A 25,177-nucleotide genomic window follows, 5' to 3' on the forward strand; every position below is an offset into this window, starting at 1 on the left:
CTTTCTCCTCTCCCTCACTCACACTAAACAAATAAATTATAAAAAAGTAAAAACACCAGGTGTGGTGGTGCACTCCTTTAATCCCAGTACTTGGGAAGCAGAGGTAGGAGGATCACTGAGTTCAAGGCCACCCTGAGACTACAGAGTGAATTCCAGGTCAGCCTGAGCTAGAGTGAGACCCTACCCGGGGCAGGAGGGAAAGTAAGATCCCCTGTGCAACGAAGGATATAAAAAGAACTATAACTTGCCGGGCGTGGTGGCGCATGCTTTTAATCCCAGCACTTGGGAGGCACAGGTAGGAGGATCGCTGAGAGTTCGAGGCCACCCTGAGACTACATAGTGAATTCCAGATCAGCCTGAGCTAGAGCGAGATCCTGCCTCAAAAAAAAAAAAAAAAAAAACCCCAAAAAACAAACAACAACAAAAAAACTATAACTCAATAACTAAAATCCAAGCAACCCAATTAAAATTGGGCAAAGGCTAGATGTAGAGGCATACGCCTTTAATCCCAGCACTCAGGAGGCTGAGGTAGGAGGATCACTGTAGTTGAGGCCAACCTGAAACTACACAATGAATTCCAGGTCAGCCTGGACTAGAGCAAGACTCTTCCTTGAAAAACAAACAAAGTGGGGCAAAGGATTTAAACAGGCATTTCTCCAAAGATATTAAAATGGCCAATAAGCTATAAAAAACAAAATATCTGAACACCATTTATTATTAGGGAAATGCAAATCAAAAGCACAATAAGGGGTGGAGAGATGGCTCAGCGGTTTAGGCGCTTGCCTGCAAAGCCAAAGGACCTGGGTTGGACTCCCCAGAACTCATGTAAACCAGATGCACAAGGTGGCACATGCATCTAGAGTTCATTTGCAGTGGCTAAGGCTCTGGCATGTTTGCTCTCTTTCAAATAAATAAATTAATATATAACGTTTTTTTTTTTTTTTAAAAAAAAGCACAGTAAAGTATTACATCCATTAGGATGGATTATCGAAAACAGAAAACATTATGTGTTTGTGAGAATATGGGGAAACTGGAATTTTGGTGTATTTCTACTAAGAATATAAAATAGCATAGGCACTATGCAAAAAGGTATAGGAATTCCTTCACATAAAATCACTCTATGATACTGCAATTTTACTTCTGGATATATATTCAAAATAAATGAAAGCAGGGATTTAATACTCATATGTCCACACTGACAGCAGCATTATTCAAAACAGTGATTATATCTGAAGACAATCCAAGTGTCCAATGAGGATCAAACTCAGGGCCTGACATATGCCAGGCAAGCACTCTACCACTGAGGCTATTCCCCTAACCAAGGAAAGGAACTTCTACAGCTGCAATGCTCATGTGCAGCCTTGAAGACATTCTGCTCAGAGAAATAACCCAGTCACAAAAGGACAAATATTGCATGATTCTACTATAATAGTAAAATTCACAGTGACAGAGTAGAACAGTAGTTGCTACCGACTGGGTAGGAGAAGAAAATGGGAAGACAGTAATTACTGGATTAGAAAGGTCTGTCTGGGATAATGAAAATGTTGTAGAGGTGGACTGTATGAATGAGTAATATTATACCACAGAACTATATTCTTTTTAAAAACATATTTATTTATTTGGGAGAGAGAATGGGCACACCAGGGCCTTCTGCCACTGCAAATAAACTCCAGATGCATATGCCACTTTGTATATCTAGCTTTATATGGGTATTAGAGAATTGGACCCAGGCCATCAGGCTTTGCAAGTGCCTTTAACCAATAAGTCATTCCTCCAACAATATTCTTTCTTTCTTTATTTTTTTTGGTTTTTCAAGGTAGGGTCTCACTCTAGCCCAGGCTGACCCAGAATTCACTATGGAGTCTCAGGGTGGCCTCAAACTTATGGCAATCCTCCTACTTCTGCCTCCCAAGTGCTGGGATTAAAGGCGTGCGCCACCACGCCCGGCTTCCAACAATATTCTTAAAAATGGCAAATTCTATACACATTTTACCCCAAGAAAAAGACAAATGCATGGACTCTTAAGGAACAAACTGGATGGTGTGCTTCAGTAGGCCTGGCCTTGCTCTCAAGGACCTTAAACTATCCGTATCTGTATAGTCTTCCCTTCAGCCACTCAGCTTTCTATAGACAGGAATCCTATCATCTTTGTCACTCTTCCTCATAACATACCCAACATTCTAAGTCATTGATATGTTCTTTGTCTGTATTTCCCCTCTTCCATTTAAGCATTTTAAAAAGTTATCTGAAGACAAGCTATTTTGGCCTTTAAAAAATACTGTTATATTTCTAAGGCTTAGAATAGGACAGATGTTAGCAAACAATAAATATCTGTTGAATGAATCAATCATTTATGGAACACTTAATTAACTATGCTATGGAACTATGCTATTTTATAACAATAAACAATCCTGAAATTGCCATGGGTAATACTATTCTCATTTCCCCAATATTACATAACTACATATTGTGCAGTACTGGTACTGGAATAAAAGCATCTACTCCTCTGCCACACACTGATGAGAACATCCACGAGTTTTACTAATGTTATACTTGAGTATGTGATTTAATTTTGTATGCCTCATTGTAAAAAGAAATCAATGAAATAAAATACATCTAATAAAAAGTTCATAAATCATATCACAAATGATGGCTGAAGGAATTAGAAATATTTAGCCCAAACAGAGCTCCTTGGTGGGGTGTAAGGGCAGCGAGGAATAGTGATGTCACAAAAGTAGAGTAAGACAGAGATTAATACCATAGACTTCTTAGTTAGATATTTATTTTCTTTCCCTTCTTAACAATGTAACTTTACGTAAGTTACTTAACTTCTATCTCTTTACCCATATAAAGGGAATAACAAAAATCCCTATGTAGTATCTTGGTTTTGTTTTGTTTTTTTTTTTCCTCTCGAGGTAAGGTCTCACTCTAGCCCAGGCTGACCCAGAATTCACCATGTAGTCTCAGGGTGGCCTTGAACTCACAGCGATCCTTCTGCCTCCCAAGTGCTGGGATTAAAGGCGTGCACCACCACACCCAGCTTCCTATGTAGTATCTTGTTCAAAGTAATTAAGAGGTATTAGATAAGAAAAACATTTAACATAGTACTGGGCACAGTAAGTAAAAGCACAAAGGAGATTCTGTCTCAAAAATGGTATATTGTGTTCTTTAGGAAAGACACCTAAGATTGTCCCATGGCTTCCACATATAGATGTACATATATACACACACACTTGCATATGCGTGCATATGCAAGAAAAAGAGCAATGCTTTTTTGTTTTTAATGATGTATCTTCAAGCAATAGAACATCTGAACAGTGTGTGTGAGGCCAAAAAATGAATCCATGCTGCAGAGACACATGTTTATTGATGTAAATGTAGCAGGGTGAATCTAATACACAGATGGCTGAGAGATAAAATATCGCTTATGTTGTATAATGAGCAAAAAATATCAGTTTCACTAAGACTTTATACGTCCCTTACAATTTCTCTACTTGGCCTCCTATGACATACAAGTAAAAGACACAGTATGGGATGTTCTAAAGCATATAATCTACTACCTGACATTGATACTCTACGTAGCAGTATGATTTACAATGAGCCATATGAAGAACAGTTCATTAGTTGGTGCTAAGTTCCAAAACTTATTTCAGAAATCTCATCAACCAATGAAGACTTTATTTGTCCTTTAAAAAGTAATGAGATTACTAAATTAGAAACTTAGTTAGGAGTCTTTCAAACTGTGCTTTAAAAAAAAAACTCTGGAGCTGGGCGTGGTGGTACTAGCCTTTGATCCCAGCACTCGGGAGGCAGAGGTAGGAGGATCTCCATGAGTTCAAGGCCACCCTGAGACTCCATAGTGAATTCCAGGTCAACTTGGGCCACAGTGAGACCCTACCATGAAAAACCAAAGCAAAACAAAAAACAAAAAAAAACCTCTGGTATTTTGAAGCCAAATGGCTACCTGATCATTGCTAATTTAGGGTTGTCTTTTTGTGTGACTAGTGATTACAGCTGAGCCACGTCTAGTGAGAAAGGCAGTGAAGGGCAGAAGCGGGCAGTGTGGGCCGAAGAACCTGACTGCCTAGATTCCACAGCAGACTGCTTATTATGGAACTTCACTGACTTATGAAGGAAACCAGTGTCAAGAAGACTTATCTGTGATAATATTACACTGATTATCTCACATGATTAAGAACAACAATCAACTGTAAATTTATAATCATGCCCAAGGCTTGACACCCGTCTTATGGCACCATTAAACATTACTAAACAGGGGCTGGAGAGATGACATAGCAATGAAAGCGTTTGCCTGTAAAGCCAGAGGATCCTGGTTGACTTCTGAGGACCATGTAAGCCAGATACACAAGGGGGCACATGCATCTGGAGTTCGTTTACAGTGGCTGGAGGCCCTGGTGTGCCCATTCTCTCTCGCTCCCTATGCTTCTTTCTCCCTCTCAAATAAGTAAATAAACAACATTAATAAATAGTAAAACTGAGCAGTGCTTCAAGATTGGATCACTTCAGCAGAGGCCATTTTCTTCCTCAGTTGTCCTCACAGAACCCACGTCTGGAGGCACTGCCTCTCCATCACAGTGACAAGGAGGTGGGCATTTGCCTGTTGGAGCAGTTCAACTGGAGATGGTCCCTGCTCTGAGAGAAGGCATTATCCAGTGACTGGAACAACAACTTGGGTAAAGGTGCAGTCTAAGAACAAAGGTCAACTGTGTCTTCTTCAACCCTTTCCCCACTGAAGCTTCTAGCTGCTCAGGATTCTTCTCAGCATTTTCAAGAAAAATGGAGGATTTCTCTAATTTAATTAACAGCAGCAGTAAAGACTGTACTGATTTTTAAAGATTTGCCCAATGAAATATTTGTCCCATCGTTCCTAATGACAGCCCCTATGAAGAAAGATGCCAACAATTTACTTGGTACCTTAATTTCTTAAGGATGATTCAGAAGCCTGGGAAATGTTACAATTTGAGGAAAATCCAGCATAAAAGACACCAGTGAATGTGCTGAGGGCCCAGAGAAATAATTACAAAACAATGTTGGAAATAAATTAAAAATTGAAAATTAAACTATTTTTCAAATAGTCATTTATATACAGAATATTATAATAAAAATTAAGACAAAAATTCTTTGATCTCTTCTAACAATAATTACCTCAACTGCAGAAAGTGATGTTCAATATTATCTCATTTTTTTTCTTACCAGTAAATGTGATATCAAGTATCTTTTATTTTGATTGAATTATGTCTATTATGCACTTTGTTGTATATCCAGATATTAAGCAACTGTGAAAGGTTTTATTTAATAATACCAAGGACTAACTTCTAAAGAAAAATTCTTGTCCTTTCCTCAACAATATTCTGAGGTCTTGGAAATATCTTATTTTCTGCTTTCTTTTTCCAATATTTTAGATAAGTATTACCAGTTCAATATATTTGCTTATTGTTTCATGGTGAGACAGAACTCTCCATGTGGTAAGTTACTGATGACATGTGTAATATAAATATTCTCTGATTTTGTCTTAACTTTCTAGATGATTTGGACATAAGCCTAAGTTAACCATCCAGAATTATTCCATTGGTTAAAAAATAGATAATCCTTGAGTATAAAATTTCTGGCATGTTGTCATTGATAGTGAATTCATTGTCTCTAAACCAACCAATTAATGTTTTTGTGATTTGGGTTAGGCTAAGCATGAAAGAGTCGGGTCCAGGTGTCCTTTATGTGAAACAATAGTACCATGTTTTTGGTCAACTGTTATGACTTTTAGGAGCACACATGGAAATACTTATCAACAGTCCGAATCATCTGATTTGTGTTCTGATCAAACACCCTGGAGCTTTGTAATCAGAATTTGCTTTTTATGGACAAAACCTGACTACCTATCCCATAAGAAAGTGAGTGTTTCACCTTAAACCTAATATATAATCTCTGATGATAAAGAAAACCTTCAATAGCAAAAAAAAAAAAAAAAAAAAAAGATTGGATCACTTCAAGATTGTACTTTTATCTATAAAGAAAGCTGAAACCAGGGGCTAGGAAGATGGCTCAGTGGTTAAAAATGCCTGTTTGCAAAGCCTGTTGTCCCGAGTTCAATCCAAGTTACCCAAGTAAACCAGATAAAATGATGCAAGTGTATGGTGTTCATTTGCATGGCAAGAGGCAATGATACATATGCTCATGTGTGTGCATGAACATGTGTGCACACATACATAGATACACACACACAAATTTTAAAGAAATCCCAGGGCTGGAGAGATGGCTTAGCAGCTATGGCACTTGCCTGAGAAGTCTAAGGACCCAGGTTCGATTCCCCAGTACCCACATAAGCCAGATATATAAGGTGGCACAGGTGTCTGGAGTTTGTATGCAGTGGCTAGAGGCCTTGGTATGCCCATTCTCTCTCTACCTCTCTTTCTCTTAAATAAAATATTAAAAGAAGGAAAGAAAGCTGAAATCAGACAGGGAGGATAGCTCACTCAGTAAAATGCTTGCCTTACGAGCATGAGAACCTGAGCTCAATCACTAAAACTCACATCAAAATGCCTGGCATGGTGATCTGGGCTTCTAATCCCAGTGCTGGGGTCAAGGAGACAAGGGGATACACAGGGTTCTCTGGCCAACCCATATAGTTTTACTGGGAAGTTCAGGATAATTGACAGACCTTACATCAAAGACAGACAGAGAGAGAGAGAGAGAGAGAGAGAAAGGGGGGTTGGCGTTCTTGAGGAACACCACCCTAGGTTGTCCTGTTACCTCCACACACATGTACACCTGCACACAAGCATGCATACATACACATGAAAAAATAAAGAGCAGAAGTCCATTTTGGGGGAACTTGTTCGAGAAGAGGTGTTTTACAAAATTACCTCATTTCCCACTATGACAACTAGTTCTGCTGTTTAGTTAAACAATGAGGTTTCTCTCTCTCTTTTAAAAATCTATTTTATTCAAAGCAATGTTTTGAAGTTTATAGGTGATCTAACCCTTGGTTTTGAATCCTCCAAATTAAACTAATATTTATATATTGCAACAAGTGAAATAAGACTAAAAAATATAATAAAGGCAAAGCCAATTTTTTCTTCCAATCCCCTAAAATAACCAACATTATTATTAATTCATTTTTTTCTCTTAAAATGACTACAGAATGAAACTTAATCCTTACCTCTAAGTATATTGATGGTGGATTATGTTCCCCTCCAAATTTGTCCAGTAGAGCCTCTATATGTTCCTGTGTCAACTTAATCATTTGTTTGATATTCCACACCTAGAAAAGTTTCAAGAAATTTGAATGAAGATCAATATGAATTAGAAGTATTCTATGTGTAATATTTATAAACTATTATAGAAAATGCAGCAGCACCCAGTTTTCCTCAAAGTTTAGAGCTTAAAAGACTATTTAATGGAGGTTTTCCTCTTATTATTGTTCCTTTTTATTTGAGAGTGACAGACAGAAAGAGGCAGAGAGAGAGAGAGAAAATGGGTGCGCCAGGGCCTTCATCCACTGCAAATGAACTCCAGACGTGTGCGCCCCCTTGTGCATCTGGCTAATGTGGGTCCTGGGAAATCGAGCCTCGAACTGGGGTCCTTAGGCTTTACAGGCAAGCACTTAACAGCTAACCCATCTCTCCAGCCCTTTCTCTTGTTATTAATAAATATCTTAACTTCATTTCTATGCTAGTACTAAAATACTAACTATAAGGAAATCAAATAGTACCTGAATATTCAGAATAAACCACACAAATTAGATATTATTATCTTAAACAAAATAGGCCCAATTCAGAAGACAAATATTGCATATTTCGTTTTATATGTGAGACCAACTTATATATATGCACATAAACACACACACAAATACATTTGTGTTTATGTACAAAAAGAAAAAAAAACGAATACAGTATGAAACCTTCCCCCAAGTTCAAAGCTCCCTCCTCATCAAAAGGGAAATACTTTTTAGGGTTTGTTAAGTGCGGTAGTTAATCATTAGATTTTTTTTTTTTTTTCTTTTGGTTTTTCAAGGTAGGGTCTCATTAGCTCAGGCTGACCTGGAATTCACTACGTATTCTCAGGGTGGCCTCAAACTCACAGTGATCCTCCTACCTCTGCCTCCCAAGTGACAGGATTAAAGGCGTGCGCCACCACACCCAGCTAGATTTTTTTTTTAATTACTATTATTAAATAATGTATTGTGTATCATCAAATAAAACCTTGAGAGTTCAACTAAAATCAACTGCGTTATAGTTGTAGCCAAGGAGAGGCTGGCCCCCTTTCACAGGCCCACATGGAGAGACAAAAAGCAATCACAATCCAGGAACCCCAGGCAGAACTCAAGCACTCTGCTTATCTTTAGTCTGGAATACCAGATCCACCCCCCACAACTTAGGGCTGGACTCTAGAATCTACCCACAGTGACACCAAGTTGCAAGCTTGAATAAAACTCCTGAATCTATTTGGGGGACATCCATTTAAACTACCACATTCCATCCCTGGCCTGCAATAGATCATAACCATATCTCACACTGTTTTTAGTATACTATATACTGTTTTCAGTCCAAATTCAAAGGTCCTATAGTCTTTACCAACTTTAAGACTGCTCCAAAGTCCTTAAGACTCACCTGAGATTTAAGACTGTCTCTTAACTACGAGTCCTGTAAAATCAAAAAAGCTATATACTTTTAACATATAAAGGCACAGAGTAAACATTTCAACTGCTATAAGGCATAATAAGGAGAGACTAGATGAATGCAAACTCAGTAACCATCAAGCAAACATTAAACATCTGCAGTTAAGTCTGATATCATGACTAGTGACTGACAGTCTCTGGGATTTTTCAATTCCGCTCCTCCAGCTGGCTGAGTAGCTAGGGAAAACTTCCATTCCAAGACAACAAAACTCCATGGTAGTTCTTGCACAGTCCTGGGATGCGCAAAACAACTTTGGGTATCCACATAAACCATGGTCCATCATCCAATGGCTCCACTAGCCTATCGAGGTAATCACACCTTGCCTGCATGCCATGTCACAGCAGTGGCTCCTGGAACAGTGTGCACTTCATGATCCACTCCACGCATTTCTCATGCTTCCCAAACCAATAGCAGGTCTGCTATAGCCTGGGCTATAACCAAGTAACCTAGTAAACAACTGATCATTTTTAGTGGCTTCACAAATTCAAAACCCCTTCTCCAAAATTAAGTTTATTTCTTTTGTTAACATATATAGATAAAGGTATAGATATATTTTTTTTTATTTGTGAGATAAAGACAGTAAGTGTACTAGGACTTCTTGTTAGTGCAAATGAACTCCAGACTCAGGAGTTACTTTGTGTATCTGGCTTTATGTGGATACTAAGGAATCAAATCCAGGCCTGAGGATTGATTTGCAGTGTTGGGGATTGAACCCAGGGCATTGTGCTTACTAGGCAAGTGCTCTACCACTGAGCTAAACCCTAGCTTACAAGAATTCTTATTAGGAGATCCTAGTGTGGAGTACCAGGCAATATGACCTAGCACTGCAGCCGTGAAGATGGAAGAAACGATCCTTACACCAAGAAATGTAAGGAATGCAGCTAGAAAAGCTGGCAAAGGCATGGGATTGGACTCTTCATATTATCCACTGTGATGGTGTGCAACATTGCTGACACCTTGGTTTTACCCAGTGAAAACCACCTTGGATTTCTGACTTGCAGAATTGTAAAGAAAATAAAAATTGTAAGCCAGGCGTGGTGGCGCACGCCTTTAATCCCAGCACTTGGGAGGCAGAGGTAGGAGGATTGCTGTGAGTTCAAGGCCACCCTGGGACTACAGAGTGAATTTCAGGTGGGCCTGAGTTAGAGTAAAACTTTGCCTCAAAAAACCAAAAAAAGGGCTGGAGAGTTGGCTTAGCGGTTAAGCGCTTGCCTGTGAAGCCTAAGGACCCCGGTTCGAGGCTCGGTTCCCCAGGTCCCACGTTAGCCAGATGCACAAGGGGGCGCACGCGTCTGGAGTTCGTTTGCAGAGGCTGGAAGCCCTGGCGCGCCCATTCTCTCTCTCTCCCTCTATCTGTCTTTCTCTCTGTCTCTGTCGCTCTCAAATAAATAAATAAAATAAAGATGGCTGCTCAACGAAAAACAAAAAAAGCATTTAAAAAAAAAAAAACAAAAAAAGCCAGGCATAGTGGCACACGCCTTTAATCCCAGCACTCGGGAGGCAAAGGTAGGAGGATCGCCATGAGTTCGAGGCCACCCTGCGACTACATAGTGAATTCCAGGTCAGCCTGGGCTAGAATAAGACCCTACCTCAAAAACCAAAACCAAAATAAAACAAAACAAAAAGGTGCTATTACAAACAACTATGTTTGTGGGAGTTTAATATAGCATCCATAGGAAATAGAAGCAAAAGAGGAATCTAGACACTAAAAATAGAGAGTAAACAGCACTATAACGAGAAAAAGGCAAACAAAGCTTTCTAAGACTCAACTATTATTATTCAAAAGAGAATCCTGGAACATTCTGTTTTACCAGACAGATGTCAAAGTGACATAAAAGCCACAAAAAGTACGTAAGACGACTTTCATTGACTAACAGTGTATTAGTTACTTTTCTCATTAATGTGACATAAGAGCAGAAGCAATTTAAGTGAGTAAGGGTTATTGTGACTTCCAGGTTAAAGGAGCTATCAGTCCATCATGGTGGGGAAGGCACAGTCACGGGAATGGCTCCTGTCCTATCCATGGTGGTGTGAGCTTGCCACATCTTGACAGATAATGAAGCATAGAGTTTGAATCAGAGGTAGGCTACACTATTGCCACACTGGCGAACCCCCTTTGCCATCCAAGCCTTCACAACTTCTCCCAACGTTGATATCAGTCAGAGACAACCACTCAAACACAAGAGCTTATGAGAAACCATCAATATGTAAGAGACATTAAAAAAAATTTGAAAAAAAAATTGTAGGGCATGTCATAAATTCCTACAAACCTCAGCAGTAAGAGACAAAAGCACTGGGGCTCCCTGGTCATCTAGGCAACACAAAAAATAGAGAGCTTGGGCTGGAGGGATAGCTTAGCAGCTTAGACATTTGCCTACAAAGCCAAAGGACCCAGGATCAATTCCCCAGGACCCATGTTAGCAAGATGCACAGCGTCTGGAGTTCATTTGCAGTGGCTGGAAGCCCTGGTGCACCCATTCTCTCTCTCTCCCCCTTTCTCTGTCAAATAAATTAAAATATTAAAAAAAAGAGAGAGCTCCAGGTTTAATGTGGGAACTCAGTCTCAGTGAAATTAGGTATAAGAGCAATAGAGAAGGACACAGACATCCTCCTCCAAGCTCTGCACACATGTGCATAAGACATACACAGCTGCACATACATATGCATAAACCATACACACCCCAAAAATCCTACAAAAATCAGAAGAAGGGCTATAGTCAGTTTGCATCACTGTGATGAAATATCTGACATGAACAACTGGGGGTGGTTTCTGAGGATCCACAGGACGATCTGGCTCTGTTTCTGAGTCAGGCAGAACATCACAGTGATAGAAGTGTTTAGAGAAAGAAGCTGTTCATTTCCTGGCAGATAGGACGCCGAAAGGAAAGAGGGGCTGAAGGGACCAAGTATAAACCTCAGAGGCACCCTGCCAAAGTGTCTTGTTTCCTCTAGCTAGGTCCCACCTCCTAAGGATTCCAGACTACAGGGTGTGAATTCCAGGTCAGCCTGGGCTACAGTGAAACACACACACACACACACACACACACACACACACACACACACACACACACAAAGTCCCCTATAAGCTCATGCGTTTGAATACTTGTCTCAGCTGGTGGTACTGTTTGGGAAGGTTGAGGAACATTTAGGAGATAGAACCCTGATGGAGGAAATGGGTTACTAGAAGCAGGCTTTGGGGTTTGATAAGCTAGCCCCACTTCCTGTTCATTCTCTCTCCCTTCCTGGCTGCAGTGTGATGAACTGGCTTTTTACTTCTACCACCATGCATGCCTTCCTCAAAGCCATCACACCAACCCCAACATGATGGAATGTATCTCTCTCTCTCTATTTATTTATTTATTTATTTATTTATTTATTTATTTGGGAGAGAGACTAGGCACATCAGGGCCACCAGCCACTGCAAATGAACTCCAGACATACGTGCTACCTTGTGCATTTGGCTGACGTGGGTCCTAGGGAATTGAACCTGGGTCCTTTAGCTTTGCAGGAAGTGCCTTAAACGCTAAGCCATCTCTCCAGTCCTCAATTATTAATCCAAGTTAAACCCTTTTAATGCTTAAATTGCTTCTGATCAACTTTCTGTTCACAGCAATTGGAAAGTAACTAATACAGGTTGCAATGTATCAAAGACCCCCCCCCCCTTTTTTTTTTTAAAGATTCTCTTCCTGATAGCAATACAAATGTTAAAGACTTAGGAGAAAAACTTCTTAAGATTTGTAAGACTTTTGTGAAAGAAGCTGCAGAATATGTAAAGTCTCCCTGAAGCCCAGGCTGACCTGGAATTCACTATGTAGTCTCAAGGTGGCCTTAAACTCAGCAATCCTCCTACCTTTGTCAATTGAATGCTGGGATTAAAAGTGTGTGCCACCATACCCAGCTCCTAGCCTATTTTCTTTTTAAATATTTATTTATTAGAGACAGAGGAAGAGAGAGAATGGGCACACCAGGGCCTCCAGCCACTGAAAACAAACTCCACATGCATGTGTCACCTTGTGCATCTGGCTTACATGGGCACTGGGAAACTGAACCTGGGTCCTCAGGCTTTGCAGGCAAACACCTTAACCACTAAATATCTCTCCAGCCCTTCACCTATTTTCGTAGCCTAGCAAGAAGCTGGCTCAGCATGTCTGAAGTCTGCTTAATATAAAAACAAAGGTCATGACAACTAAGGAGCTTAGGAAGCTTCTCCTTCTGGTAAGCTATTTTATCAACCTCACAGATCCAATTATTACATAGGAATCCTTTCTATGGCACATTAATTGTAGCTGTGTCTAATATGAGCACACATCTATAGGGGGATGACAGATCTCAGGAGACCATATACATACTCTGGCAAGCCTCCCCCCAACCAAACATTATTGTTACTGTTATTGGGGGGAGGCATAGTTCTGGGATTGAACCCAAGGCTTATGCATACTAGGCTAACATACTTCCATTGATATAAATCCTTCCACTAAATTTTTTTTGTGTTTATACAAAATGACAAGCAGGTATTCAAGTTCATATGTTCCTGTTTACAAAGACCTACTTGAATGTTTTTAAGATTCAATATTGTAATGCCAATTTCCCCCAAAATGAATTCAGTGCAATACAATACAAAGTGCTTTGTGCCTGCAATTTTATTTGTTCAGAAAAATATGAAGTAAACATATAAAATATATGCTTCAACAGAGCTGAGAGTGAGTACATGTATAATATACTGTTCCCTACACTTTTCTCATCTTGAAGAAGGGAGGAAAATGAGACAGAAGGAAGGAGCTGAGGTCTTAAGTAGGTTGCCTTTTTTGTTGTTGTTTTCAAGGTAGGGTCTTACTCTAGCCTGGGCTGATGTGGAATTCACTATGTAGTCTCAGGGTGGCCTCAAACTCATGGCAATACTCCTACCTCTGGTGGCCTCTTTGTAAAAAAAGAAAATTAAGGCTGCAGGGATGGCTCAGTGGTTAAGGCATTTGTTTAACTGCAAAGACAAAGGACCCACGTTAGCCAGATGCACAAGGGGGTACACATGTCTCGAATTTGTTTGTAGTGGCTAGAGGCCCTGGCACACCCATTCTCTGCCTTGCTCTCTGTCAAATAAACAAATAAATAAAAATAAAATACTTAAAAAAATTATTTGCACATGTGAGAGAAAGAGCGAGAGCAAGTGAGTTCACGGGCCTCCTGTCACTACAAATGAATTCCAAATGCATGCATCACCTTGTACATCCGGCTTTACATGGGTACTGGATAATCAAACCCTGGTTAACACGTTTTGCAAGCAAGTCCCTTTAACTTCTGAGCCATCTCCCCAGCTCTAGGTCAGATCTTGGCAGAAATAAAACATTATTAGAGCTGTCCTGGGCTGGAGAGATGGCTTAGCAATTAAGATGCTTGCCTGCAAAGCCAAAGGATCCAGGTTCAATTCTCAGGACCCATGTAAGCCAGAAGCACAAGGTGGTACATGCATCTGGAGTTCATTTGCAACAGCTCAAGGCCCTGGCACACCCATTCCCCACTCCTCACAAATAAAATAAAAGGTTTTGAGAGCTGTCCTTACATAACTGGGATAGCCCTGAGCACAAGTGCTATAACCCTCTACCCTACAGGAAAGGCAGCAATGAGCACACTATACTTACTTGCACAGAACCTACAGTAAGACCCCTTTCAGGGGAGATGGCTCAGCAGGGAAGAGCGCTTGCTACCCAAGCATGAGGAAACTGAGTTCACTCCCCACTATCCACATAAAAAGCTGGGCATGATCATGCATACATGTAACCCCAGTACTCGACCGGAGTGGGGTGGGGTTGGAGACAGGGAGGGAGGATTGCTAGGGCTTCCTGGTCACCCAATCTGGTTGAAAAATGGGGCGCTCCAAGTTCAGTGAGAGAGTGTCTCAGGGAAAAAGAAGAGTGATAGATGAGGACACCCAATGTCTTCCTCTAGCCTCTGAATGCATGTGCATTGGGCATGTGCATCTGTACACGTATATACATCACCACCACACACACACACACTATACACACACCCCCAGAGTCTCCGTTTAGAAAAGAGACCTAGACAACATTCTCTAACTTTCTTTCATTCATAAATACTAACAGAACGCTTCAAAAGATATTGAAAGACACAGAGAGATGGCTCAATCAGTAAAGTAGCTGTCGCAATGGAGCACACATGTAATCCTAGTACTGAGGAGGTGGAGACAGGGCATCCTGGGAAGCCTAAGGACCTTGGTTCAATTCTCCAGGTCCACGTAAGCCAGATGCACAGGTGGAACATGTGTCTGGAGTTCATTTGTAGTGGCAAGAGGCCCTGGCACACCCACTCTCTCTCTCTCTTCCTTGCTCCCTCTCTAATAATAAAAATATTTTTTTAAAAGACAATGAAGCCAGGATTACTTGTTGCTTAAGGGTAGAATTATTTGTGAGAATGGGGAGTGCCTGTTAATAAGTCCAGGGGTTTCAGCTGGGCATGGTGGCACACTCCTTTAATCCCAGCACTCGGGAGGCAGAGGTAGGAGGATTGCCTAAAGTTCGAGGCCACACGGAGACTACACGGTGAATTCCAGGTCAGCCGAGGCTAGAGTGAGACTCTACCTCAAGAAGAGAAAAAAAAAGCTGAGGATCACACACTGACCTGTTGATTGGAGACCTTCTTCTAAATGTCCAATCTAGAGGGAAGTGGTTACAATGGGGCAAGTGAATGCAGCTGAGCTATATGATAGGCTAAGCAAGGCTTGGTCTAAGGTAGAGAGAAATGTGAAGATCAATACTGGTGAAGCTGGGTTACTGTATTTTAAAGGCAGACAAAAATTCTTATTAGACATAGGAAAAAGCTGGAGAGAAGAAGGATTACAGCACAAGAGAGGTAGCCAAGGATGCCATAAGGAAGAGAAGTCATTGTGTTATTAACCATGGAGGTAGCTAGCTATGTAAGCCCAGGAGCAGAGACGTGACTGCAATCATAATACATTATCAGTGGTATGCTATCTCCAAGGAGAGGTAGATAAAGAAGGCTCAGTGTTAGGGACCATCAATATTTTTAAGATGAGTGATGAATCGAGAATCCAAAAAAGATCATGAAACAATGAGACAGGCAAAAAATTACTGAGTGAACACAAACTGCTGGCTAAAAGGAAGTTAAGACCGTAGTTAGAAGACGCTAGGAAGGATGAGATTTATACAACACATATATTTGGTCAAAGACAGTCATTCGCATACCCTTTCAAATGTACCAGCACTGAGAGATAATAGCACAGTTGAGGCTGAAAGTCAGTAGAAGAGAAACCAATGCTGTGGAAAAGAGCAGAAAAGGAGCTTTACAGATGGCTACAAGGATAAAATCTGAGTCCTAAGGGTACGAATCAGATGGTCAGGGACAGTCAATGTAGACAGGCTCATAGAACTGGCGGCAGCAAAAAGATGATGCTAAGTTGCCTAATTTTGAGACAAGACCTTGCTATATAGCCCAAGCAGGCTGGGAATTCACAATCCTACCAAGTGTTGGGTTGCAGGCATGTGTCATCACGATTGGCTTCCACTACATAATTTCATGGCAAAGTCTAAAGTAGAGTCCGCAGATGGGAGTGGGAGCTGTGGGAGGTTTGCAATGAGTGGGAACAGGAAAGGCAAAGCAGCAGCCACATTGCCAGACACTGTTGAGGCCTTGTCTAAGGCTTTGGCATATATTTAAGGCAATACCTTCAGTTTCTAGGTGCAGGCAGAGATGGTAGGGAATGGTGTTTTAACAGGAGAATACAATGAAAGTGAAGAATTTAAAACTCAACTGTGTGTGGTGCACACCTTAGATCTCAGAGGTAGGCAAATCACTATGAGTTTAAGGCCAGCCTGGGGCTAGAGAGTGAGTTTCAGGTCAGCATGGGCTAGAGTGAGACCCCTTGCCCCTCAAAAAAAAACTCAGAAAAAAAAGATTTTAAAATTCAAAAGGTATTAGTAATTTTAAGTCAATAAACAGTGTCTTAGCCCTCAAGCCTGTGGGTTGACAGTTCCACCTGCAAAGAGTGAAAATTAAGTACTGTTACTACCAATCAACTGGATGGGATCCTTGTAATCCGCCCAGATACAAACTGTGGGCAGACAGGTGAGGAGCAGCTTTTCCAGGACTGGGCTTTGGCAGTTTTTATATGACAGCAGCAAGTGGCGACCTCTAGTGTTACAGCACTTGGCCTCAGTGCTGTTACTGCTTCCTCTGCCAAAACTCTTGAGCATCCCACAGCACATCTCACCATTACAAAATCAAGGCTTTGTTGTGGGAAAACACTGCCGTAAGCAAGTAGCCAGGGAATAACACCCAACAGGACCATGAGCTTGTAAAGTCAGTATCCTTACCATGTCAATCTTTTTTTTTTTTTTCTTTGAGGTAGTGTGGTGGTTTGATTCAGGTGTCCCCCATAAACTTAGGTGTTCTGAATGCTAGGTTCCCAGCTGATGGATATTTGGGAATTAATGCCTCCTGGAGGGAGTGTATTGTTGGGGGTGGGCTTATGGGATTTATAGCCAGTTTCCCCATCCCAGTGTTTGGCACACCCTCCTGCTGCTGTGGTCCATCTTCTGTTGGCCAGGGGGTGATGTCCACCCTCTGCTCATGCCATCGTTTTCCCCTGCCATCGTGGAGCTTCCCCTCGAGCCTATAAGCCAAATAAACCTCTTTTTCCCAGAAGCTGCTCTTGGTTGGGTGATTTCTACCAGCAATGCGAACCGGACTGCAACAGGTAGGGTCTTACTCTAGCTCAGGCTGACCTGGAATTCACTATGTATTCTCAGGGTGGCCTTGAACTCACAGTGATCCTCCTACCTCTGCCTCCCGAGTGCTGGGATTAAAGGCGTGCACCACCATAGCCAGCTTAAAATTTTACTCTAGCACCTAGCATGAAGCAGATAGTTTGAAGTGCTGCTTGCATGAAAATATTTTTTAAAAATCCATATTCCATATTCAGTAACTCAGAAAAGTCATATTCAAGAGAATTCAAATGATGTCAGAGAGAAGCGCTACCTACAAAAAGTGAAGGCCAAAGAAGTAAGAACCATGTCAGTGGAGATTTTGTATTCAGTTCTTAGCTGGGGTTCCACACTGTCCTAAGGCATGCAGTGTAAGCAATGAATATATCTAGAATAGTAACCATGAGACTCCCAAGAGAGGACTCAATTCCAAGCAAGTTGGGGCTCAAGAGAGGCAAGCAGTTACACTCAGTAATTTTACATATCTTGGGTAAACCTTACAATAAAGAACAATTATTGGGCTGGTGAGATGGCTTAGCTGTTAAGGTGCATGGCTGTGAAGCCTAAGGATCCAGGTTCGATTCTCCAAGTCCCATGTAAGCCAGATGTACATGGTGGTGCATGCGTCTGGAGTTCATTTGCAGTGGCTAGGGGCCCTGGTGTACCTGTTCTCTCTCCCTCTCTCTCTCCCCCCATGTCTCTAATAAATAAAAATCTTTACCTTTCCAGTTTTCAATTTTAGTTTATCTGTCCCACACATTCCAATAACAAGTGGGTAATAAATACATGTTATACCAATCTTGTGTAGTCTTACCTTGTACCAGGCAGTATTTATACACTTTGTCTATATTAATCCATTCTGCTCCTCGTAACAACTCACTGAGGTCAGTATAATTATTATCTGTCACCTCTTTTATTATTTTTCAAGGAGAGAAGAAAAGGAGAGAAGGAGGGAGGGTGGGAGAGAGATGAGCATGGGTGGGCCAATGCCTCTTGCTGCTGCAAGCAAACTCCAGATGCATGTGCATCTGGCTTCATGTGGGTACTGGGGAACTGAACTGGTGCTGGCAGGCTTTGCAAGCAGACACCATTAACTGCTGAGCCATCTCCCCAGCTCTATTATCCTCCTTTAAACAGATGAAGCAGCAAGGGGGTAAAAAAGACTTGGTCCATGTCAAATAACCAATAAGCAGGAGGATTATTCTTAAACTGTATGGCCTCTGTGTGTGCCTACAAAAAGAAGAAGCACTCCATCACTAGGTGTGCTAACTAAGCGCAGCTGACATTGGCAGGCAGGCCCAATCCATGGGCCTGCAGGCCACATCTGGCCTAGAACAGCTACAAATATGGCCCAACACAAAACTGTAAATTTATTTAAAACATCACAAGATTTTTGTAAATTGATTCTCCAGTGTGAAACTCTGTAGAAAGAAATGACAATCAAAGGTTTGACATATTTGTGGCTCATTTCACAGCATGAAGGCAGATTAGAACTTCTTGGGAGTTAGAATTTAGGTAAACGTGGATCAGTGTAGATTGATTTCTTCATGAAATACTGTTGTGAGCACAATATATCAGATGGTGAATACATGCACGTTTTTTCGCACTGTCAGAATTTACAAAGAAACAATAAATTCATGTGATATGAGGTGGTTTCAATGGAAGTGATTGATCAAACACTCTGGGTTTCCTTGATAGCCTAAGACATGGCAATCAGGGTCTTTTATTCCAATCTTCCCCCCCCCCCAATCTTAAATTGCTAATGTTAACTTTGTTTTTTCAAGGTAGGGTTTTGCTCTAACCCAAGCTGACCTGGAATTCACTATAGTCTCATGCTGGCCTCAAACTTAGAGTAATACTCCTATCTCTGCCTCCTGAGTGCTGGCATTAAAGGCACATTAGGCTTAATGTTAACTCTTACATAACTCATTACATATCACTCAGTAAACTATCTCATCTAATCTGTCCATGTACCCATGTATACATATATACATACATGTGCACACATGAGAGAGACTGACCAGCAAGGCCAGAGCTAGGCAGTCTGTTGCTGGTCACGGAATCAGGATACAGGGTCAGAGCCGCTCTGAGGTGTAGGAGTGAGGCAAAGAGAAGGGTAGAACAGGTAGACAGGCAGGTGGCATTTGAAAAGGCCATATAAATAGTGAGGACTGAGCTGAGCCCTTGGAACAGTAGGGACTTCCTTGGCATATACACTGGATGGTCAGATGACAGGTTGGTGGGGACTATAACCTTTGCAGTGCTAGGTGTCCATACCTTTATGGGAACCAGGTGAGGCAGTTACCCTCTTTCCTAGGTCTGGTGTGTAGGATAAGTTCTTGGGCCTAGTTTACCTGACAGGATTTTTTTTTTTTTTTTAGGTAGAGTCTCACTCTAGCCCAGGCTGACCTGGAATTCACTACGGAGTCTCAGGGTGGCCTTGAACTCATGTGATCCTTCTACCTCTGCCTCCCAAGTGCTGGGATTAAAGGTGTGCACCATCACGCCCAGCCCTGACAGGAGTTTAATATAACCATATGCCAGTTCACCCCAATAAACTTATAGGGTGGCATCCCTTCTACTCCCAGGAGTAAGTCATTTATCAGTCTGTGCCGCATGGGTGGCACCAGTCAGATGGTGACATTTATGTGTCCACCCAAGTAGAGTCATTCTTCACCCTCAAAATGGAGTCAAAAGCTGCTTATAAAATGGAGTTTTTTACAGCAAGGTGAAGTCTAAAAAAGCCACTGTTTTATACAATATGGAGTAATTTAGAGCAGGGCACATCTGGTGTCAACAAATAATCACTGAGTGAGTGCTTTGGTTCTAGGCAATACAGATGGTGAAAGTAAAACCACAGTACCTGACCTCAGGAAGCATACATTCTAGCTGAGAAAAGTTAAGCACTAAACAAACAGAACATCTGTCAGACGATGATAAACAAACTTATACAGAAAAACAGCTGAGCTGGTGACAATGATACAGGTAAATGACTACTAATTTTGTAGTATGGTCAAACTCAAGGGTCTCATTGGGAAGATTATACATGAAAAGAAACCAAAATGAAGAGGAGCCATCTTACAATACAGGTATGAAAGAGCAAACTAGTACAGAGGAGAAACACAAAAAGCATTAGGACAGAAATAAGACTGGTGTATGTAACTGACTGTGTTATTGACCTCCAACACATGGCTGTCTAACGGGCACATTATTACCTTGTAACTCTGTAGTTCCCTTTCTATGCTAACTGGGGCTTCTCCAAGTGACTTATTCTTGTGATATCTTGCAACAGGATCCTGGCACACCTGACCCAGACACAGGTTTGATGCAAATATGCATTTCTTGTTATCGTGAACAACTGAACTTGCTTTCTGTTTTGCCTCTGCTCTATGAACATGCCTGAGCTGGCCTACTGGAACCAAATTGTGCCACTCAAAGCCATTGTAGAATAGCCAGCTATGATGCTACCAACATAAGACCTGCATAATAGGAAAGAAAAAAACTGATACCATCAAAATAAAACGGAATAATCAGAAAGAAGAGACTCACTTGAGGGGGAATGGGAAAGAGGAACACAGGAAGGGACTCACTGGAAGGGGAGAAGGAGTGGGAACAATGGAAGGTGATGGGAGATTAAGACCATGGTATACCACTGTCTATGTATAGAGGCTGTCAATAAAAAGTTAAAAACTGGGCTTGGTGGCCAGGCGTGGTAACACACGCCTTTAATCCCAGCACTCAAGAGGCAGAGGTAGGAGGATCTCTGTGAGTTAGAGGCCAGCCTGAGACTACATAGTGAATTCCAGGTCGGCTTTGGGCTAGAGAGAGATGCTACTTCAAACCTCTACCCCACAAAAAAATGAACTGGGCTGGGGAGATGGCTCAGCAGTTAAAAGGGTTTGCTTGTAAAGACTGTTTTCCTAGGTTCGATTCCCCAGTACCCATATAAAGACAAATGCAGAGTAGAATAAGCATCTAGACTTCATTGGCAGCAGCAAGAGGCCCTGACAGGTCCATTCTCTCCCTACCCCTTGCTTGCAAATGAATGAATGAATAAATAAATATTTTAAAATATGTTATTTTATTTATTTATTTGAGAGAGGGAAAGAGGCGGGGGGAGAAAGAGAGAGAGAGACAGAGAGAGAATGGATGTACCAGGGCCTCCAGCCACTGCAAACAAATTCCAGACGCATGTGCCTCCTTGTGCATCTGGCTTATGTTGGTCCTGGGGAATTGAAAAGAGGTCCTTTGGCGTGGTAGGCAAGTGCCTTAACCGCTAAGCCATCCCTCCAGCCCCAAATATTTTTATAAAAGGCAAAAATTAAAAAAGAATAGCCAGCTATCTAGAACCACCAATTGATCACTGACACATGACTGATGGGTGGCACAGCCCACAACATCCTGCTCACAGACTCAAAACAGAAGTCACTATAAGTGCTAGACTTTGGGGTGGTTGATTACAGGACAGAAAACAAACTACATTAAAGATGGAGAGATGGCTCAGTGGTTAAAGGTGGTTGCTTGCAAAGCCTAACAGCCTAGGTTCAATTCCCCATAAAACCAGATGTACAAAATGGTCAATACATTTGGAGTTCGTTTGCAGTGGCAGGAGGCCCTGGCACACCCATTCTCTCTCAAAAATAAATAAAAATATTTGTAAAGGTGACAGAATTATTTAACAGCACTAAAAAATGCACATGACTATTCCTAACAGCAACATCCCTAAGAAGCAAAAGTAGAAACATGGTGCTGGGCAAGTGCATGAGCATGAGGGCCTGAGACCACCTGAGTCTGACTTCCCAGCAGCCATGTGCAAGCCTGTGAGGGCCAAGTATGCCTGTAACCCCAGTCCTGTGAGGGAGTGCAGAAAATGAAGAACTGCTGAGATTCACTGATCACAAATGCAGCTCGAGAGGGTATTAGCATGGGACATTTTTTATAATCATGGAAAATGTTAATAAAAATTGAGAAAAATGCAGCTTGAAGTTAAGAAAGAAAGGGAAACATGGGGCTGACAGAGTTCTCTGACCTCTACACATGTGCATGGGGCACACACCAACATGCATGCATCACATACCACACCTATGCTCTACACACATCCCAAAAAGGAAAAGTGAAAGCCAGATGTTCATGGTGGTGCACCTGTAATCACAGAACCTGGGAGGTGGAGGCAGGGTGATAAGGAGGTTGAGTCCAGACTCAGCTACATAGCAAATTCAAGACCAGCCTGGCCTACATGAGATCTTGTCAAAAAAAAAAAAAAAAAAAAACAGGGCTTGAGAGATGGCTCAGAGGTCGAAGGCACTTGTTTGCAAAGCCTGCTGGCCTAGGGTTCAATTCCTCAGTACCCACGTAAAGCCAGATGTACAACATGGTGCATGAGTCTGGAATTCATTTGTAGCAGCAAGAGGCCCTGACACACCTATACATGCTCTCACTCTAACAAAAAATAAATAAAAATTAATAAAATTAAAAATAATTATTTTTTTTTAAATTTTTATTTATTTATTTATTTGAGAGCGACAGACACAGAGAGAAAGACAGATAGAGGAAGAGAGAGAATGGGCGCGCCAGGGCTTCCAGCCACTGCAAACGAACTCCAGACGCGTGCGCCCCCTTGTGCATCTGGCTAACGTGGGACCTGGGGAACCGAGCCTCGAACCGGGGTCCTTAGGCTTCACAGGCAAGCGCTTAACCGCTAAGCCATCTCTCCAGCCCAAAAATAATTATTTTTAAAAAAGAAAAAGAGTGAAGCCAACCCAAATATTCACCGCTAGTAAGTAGATAAAATGCAATGTTACTCATTCATGGAGTTTTATTGGTAAGAAAAAGAAAACACCAATACATAGTAAACATGAACCAACCTTGAAAATACTGTACTAAGTAAAGGAAGATAGCCAGAAAGATCATATATGATCCTGCTTATATAACAAGTCCAGAATAGGGAAGTCTATAGACATAAATTAGGTTAACAGTTGCCTAGAAACAGGGAATAGAGAGTTTAGGGGAGATAGTTGAGGAGTATGTGGTTTCTTCTGGAGATCAAAATCGTCTAAAATTAATTTTGGTGATGGTAAGACAGATGAGAAGGACCTACCTTTCCTTAAGAGTACTTAACAGGTATGGGACACTGTTAATACAACTATTAGTGTTAATGATGAGTTCCTTTCAATTTTTATTGACAGCCTCCATATATACACACAGTATAGCATGAATGATATGTTACGTTCTTGTAAGTAATTCTAGTGTTCATTCTCCTACCAATTCACAAAAAAACTGTTCTTGGGGGAAAAAGCCAGGTGTGGTGGCACATGCCTTTAATCTTAACACTTGGGAGGTAGAGATAAGAGGATCACTATGAGTTCGAGGCCAGCCTCAGACTACATAGTGAATTCCAGATCATCTTGGGCTAGAGTAAGATCCTACCTTGGGGGGGGGGGCGGGGAGGGGGAAAGGGGAATAGGGCAACTTGATTCCATAATAATCAACTGATGGGCTCTAATTTGCTGCACTTGCTGCCCTGAGCAAAAGGACTGTCAGTCAAATAACCAGTAGGACTAGCCTTATGCCAGAACCAGCCATCTGGAAAACTCCATAGACACTTAAAAAAAAAAAAACACCACATAGCACCTTAGGAAAACAATCACAGCTGACTGCCCTAGCTCCTGAAGGCACAGCGCTGGCCAGGGATGTTTCAAACAGTTTGCGCCAGACACTCTGCTGTCATAAACTTTGTGGACACTACATAACCTAAGATGATTTCCACCTAGTTATATGGGAAACACTTCCTCTGGTGGCCCTAAAGGGGACTACTGTGACCAATGCTCAAGAGGCAATGCAGTGAGGGGTGCAAGCACAAGTCTCAGTGGCTGTTCTGTGATTGATTGGTGCTAAAAGATAAGGCTGTGATTGGTCTAAACAACCCTTCTCAAACATATAAGCAAGCTACTCATGCTCCCAGTAGGCTGGGCAACACTCTCCTAAGCTTCCTCCCTGGCACAAGGGAGACAAAATTACCTCCAATAAAAGGCTTCTCTGGAAAAAGCAGAGATACAGCAAAGATGACAGAGTGGCGGAGCCAGCAGAGGCAATGGAGCAGCAGAGCCGCGAATCTGTGAAGTGGCAAGGCAGCTGGCCACAAAACAGCTAACGCAGCGGTCTAACAGTTCAAGATCAGCTTGGGCATGAAGGACAAATAAATGAGAGAAAACAGGCAAAAAAACCACCTGAGACCTAAAGTGAAAGGAGGATAAAAGGCTGAGAAGAGAAACTGCAGGCCTTGGTTGCCGGAAGACTTCCAGAACACTGTCAAGTCTTTAGGGCCAGGGGTTTCAGACACACCACGCTAAGAGCTTAACACTGGTCTGGGTTAAGAGCTAAGGGATCTCAATTGCTTAGGCCTACAAAATGAATTAATTAATGAGTCCCTAACACTGACTAAGGACTCATGTAAGCCAGACGCACAGTGACACAAATGTGCAATGTTACACATGTGCACAAGGGGGTGCACCCGTCTGGAGTTTGACTGCCGTGGCTGGAGGCCCTGGTGTGCCAATTCTCTTCCCTCACATCTCAAGAACTAAAAAAAAAGGTCTGTTGTGCTTGCCTAGAAAAAAAAAAGTCTATTGATATTTACCTAATATATGGACAGAAAAATTAGAAATGATACATAGAAACTGTTGTTACCAATGCTTACATGTGGGAAACAAGAGAAAAGTTACTCTTCATCCATTTAACAAATTGTCA

The 25,177-nt window shown here is 41.6% G+C and overlaps 1 protein-coding gene across 5 annotated transcripts in view; it reads right to left on the reverse strand.

Moving 5' to 3' along the window:
* Positions 1–25,177, reverse strand: part of Braf (B-Raf proto-oncogene, serine/threonine kinase) — a 169,736-nt gene that overhangs the window by 99,026 nt on the left and 45,533 nt on the right. For all 5 annotated transcript variants that reach the window (XM_045159953.1, XM_045159955.1, XM_045159952.1 and 2 more), the window contains exon 2: positions 7,178–7,279. In XM_045159953.1, coding sequence (XP_045015888.1) covers positions 7,178–7,279 — 102 coding nt within the window. The remainder of the gene's footprint in view (positions 1–7,177; positions 7,280–25,177) is intronic.

The sequence above is a fragment of the Jaculus jaculus genome, chromosome 10 (genome assembly GCF_020740685.1).
Source record: "Jaculus jaculus isolate mJacJac1 chromosome 10, mJacJac1.mat.Y.cur, whole genome shotgun sequence".
Taxonomy (NCBI): Eukaryota; Metazoa; Chordata; class Mammalia; order Rodentia; family Dipodidae; genus Jaculus; species Jaculus jaculus.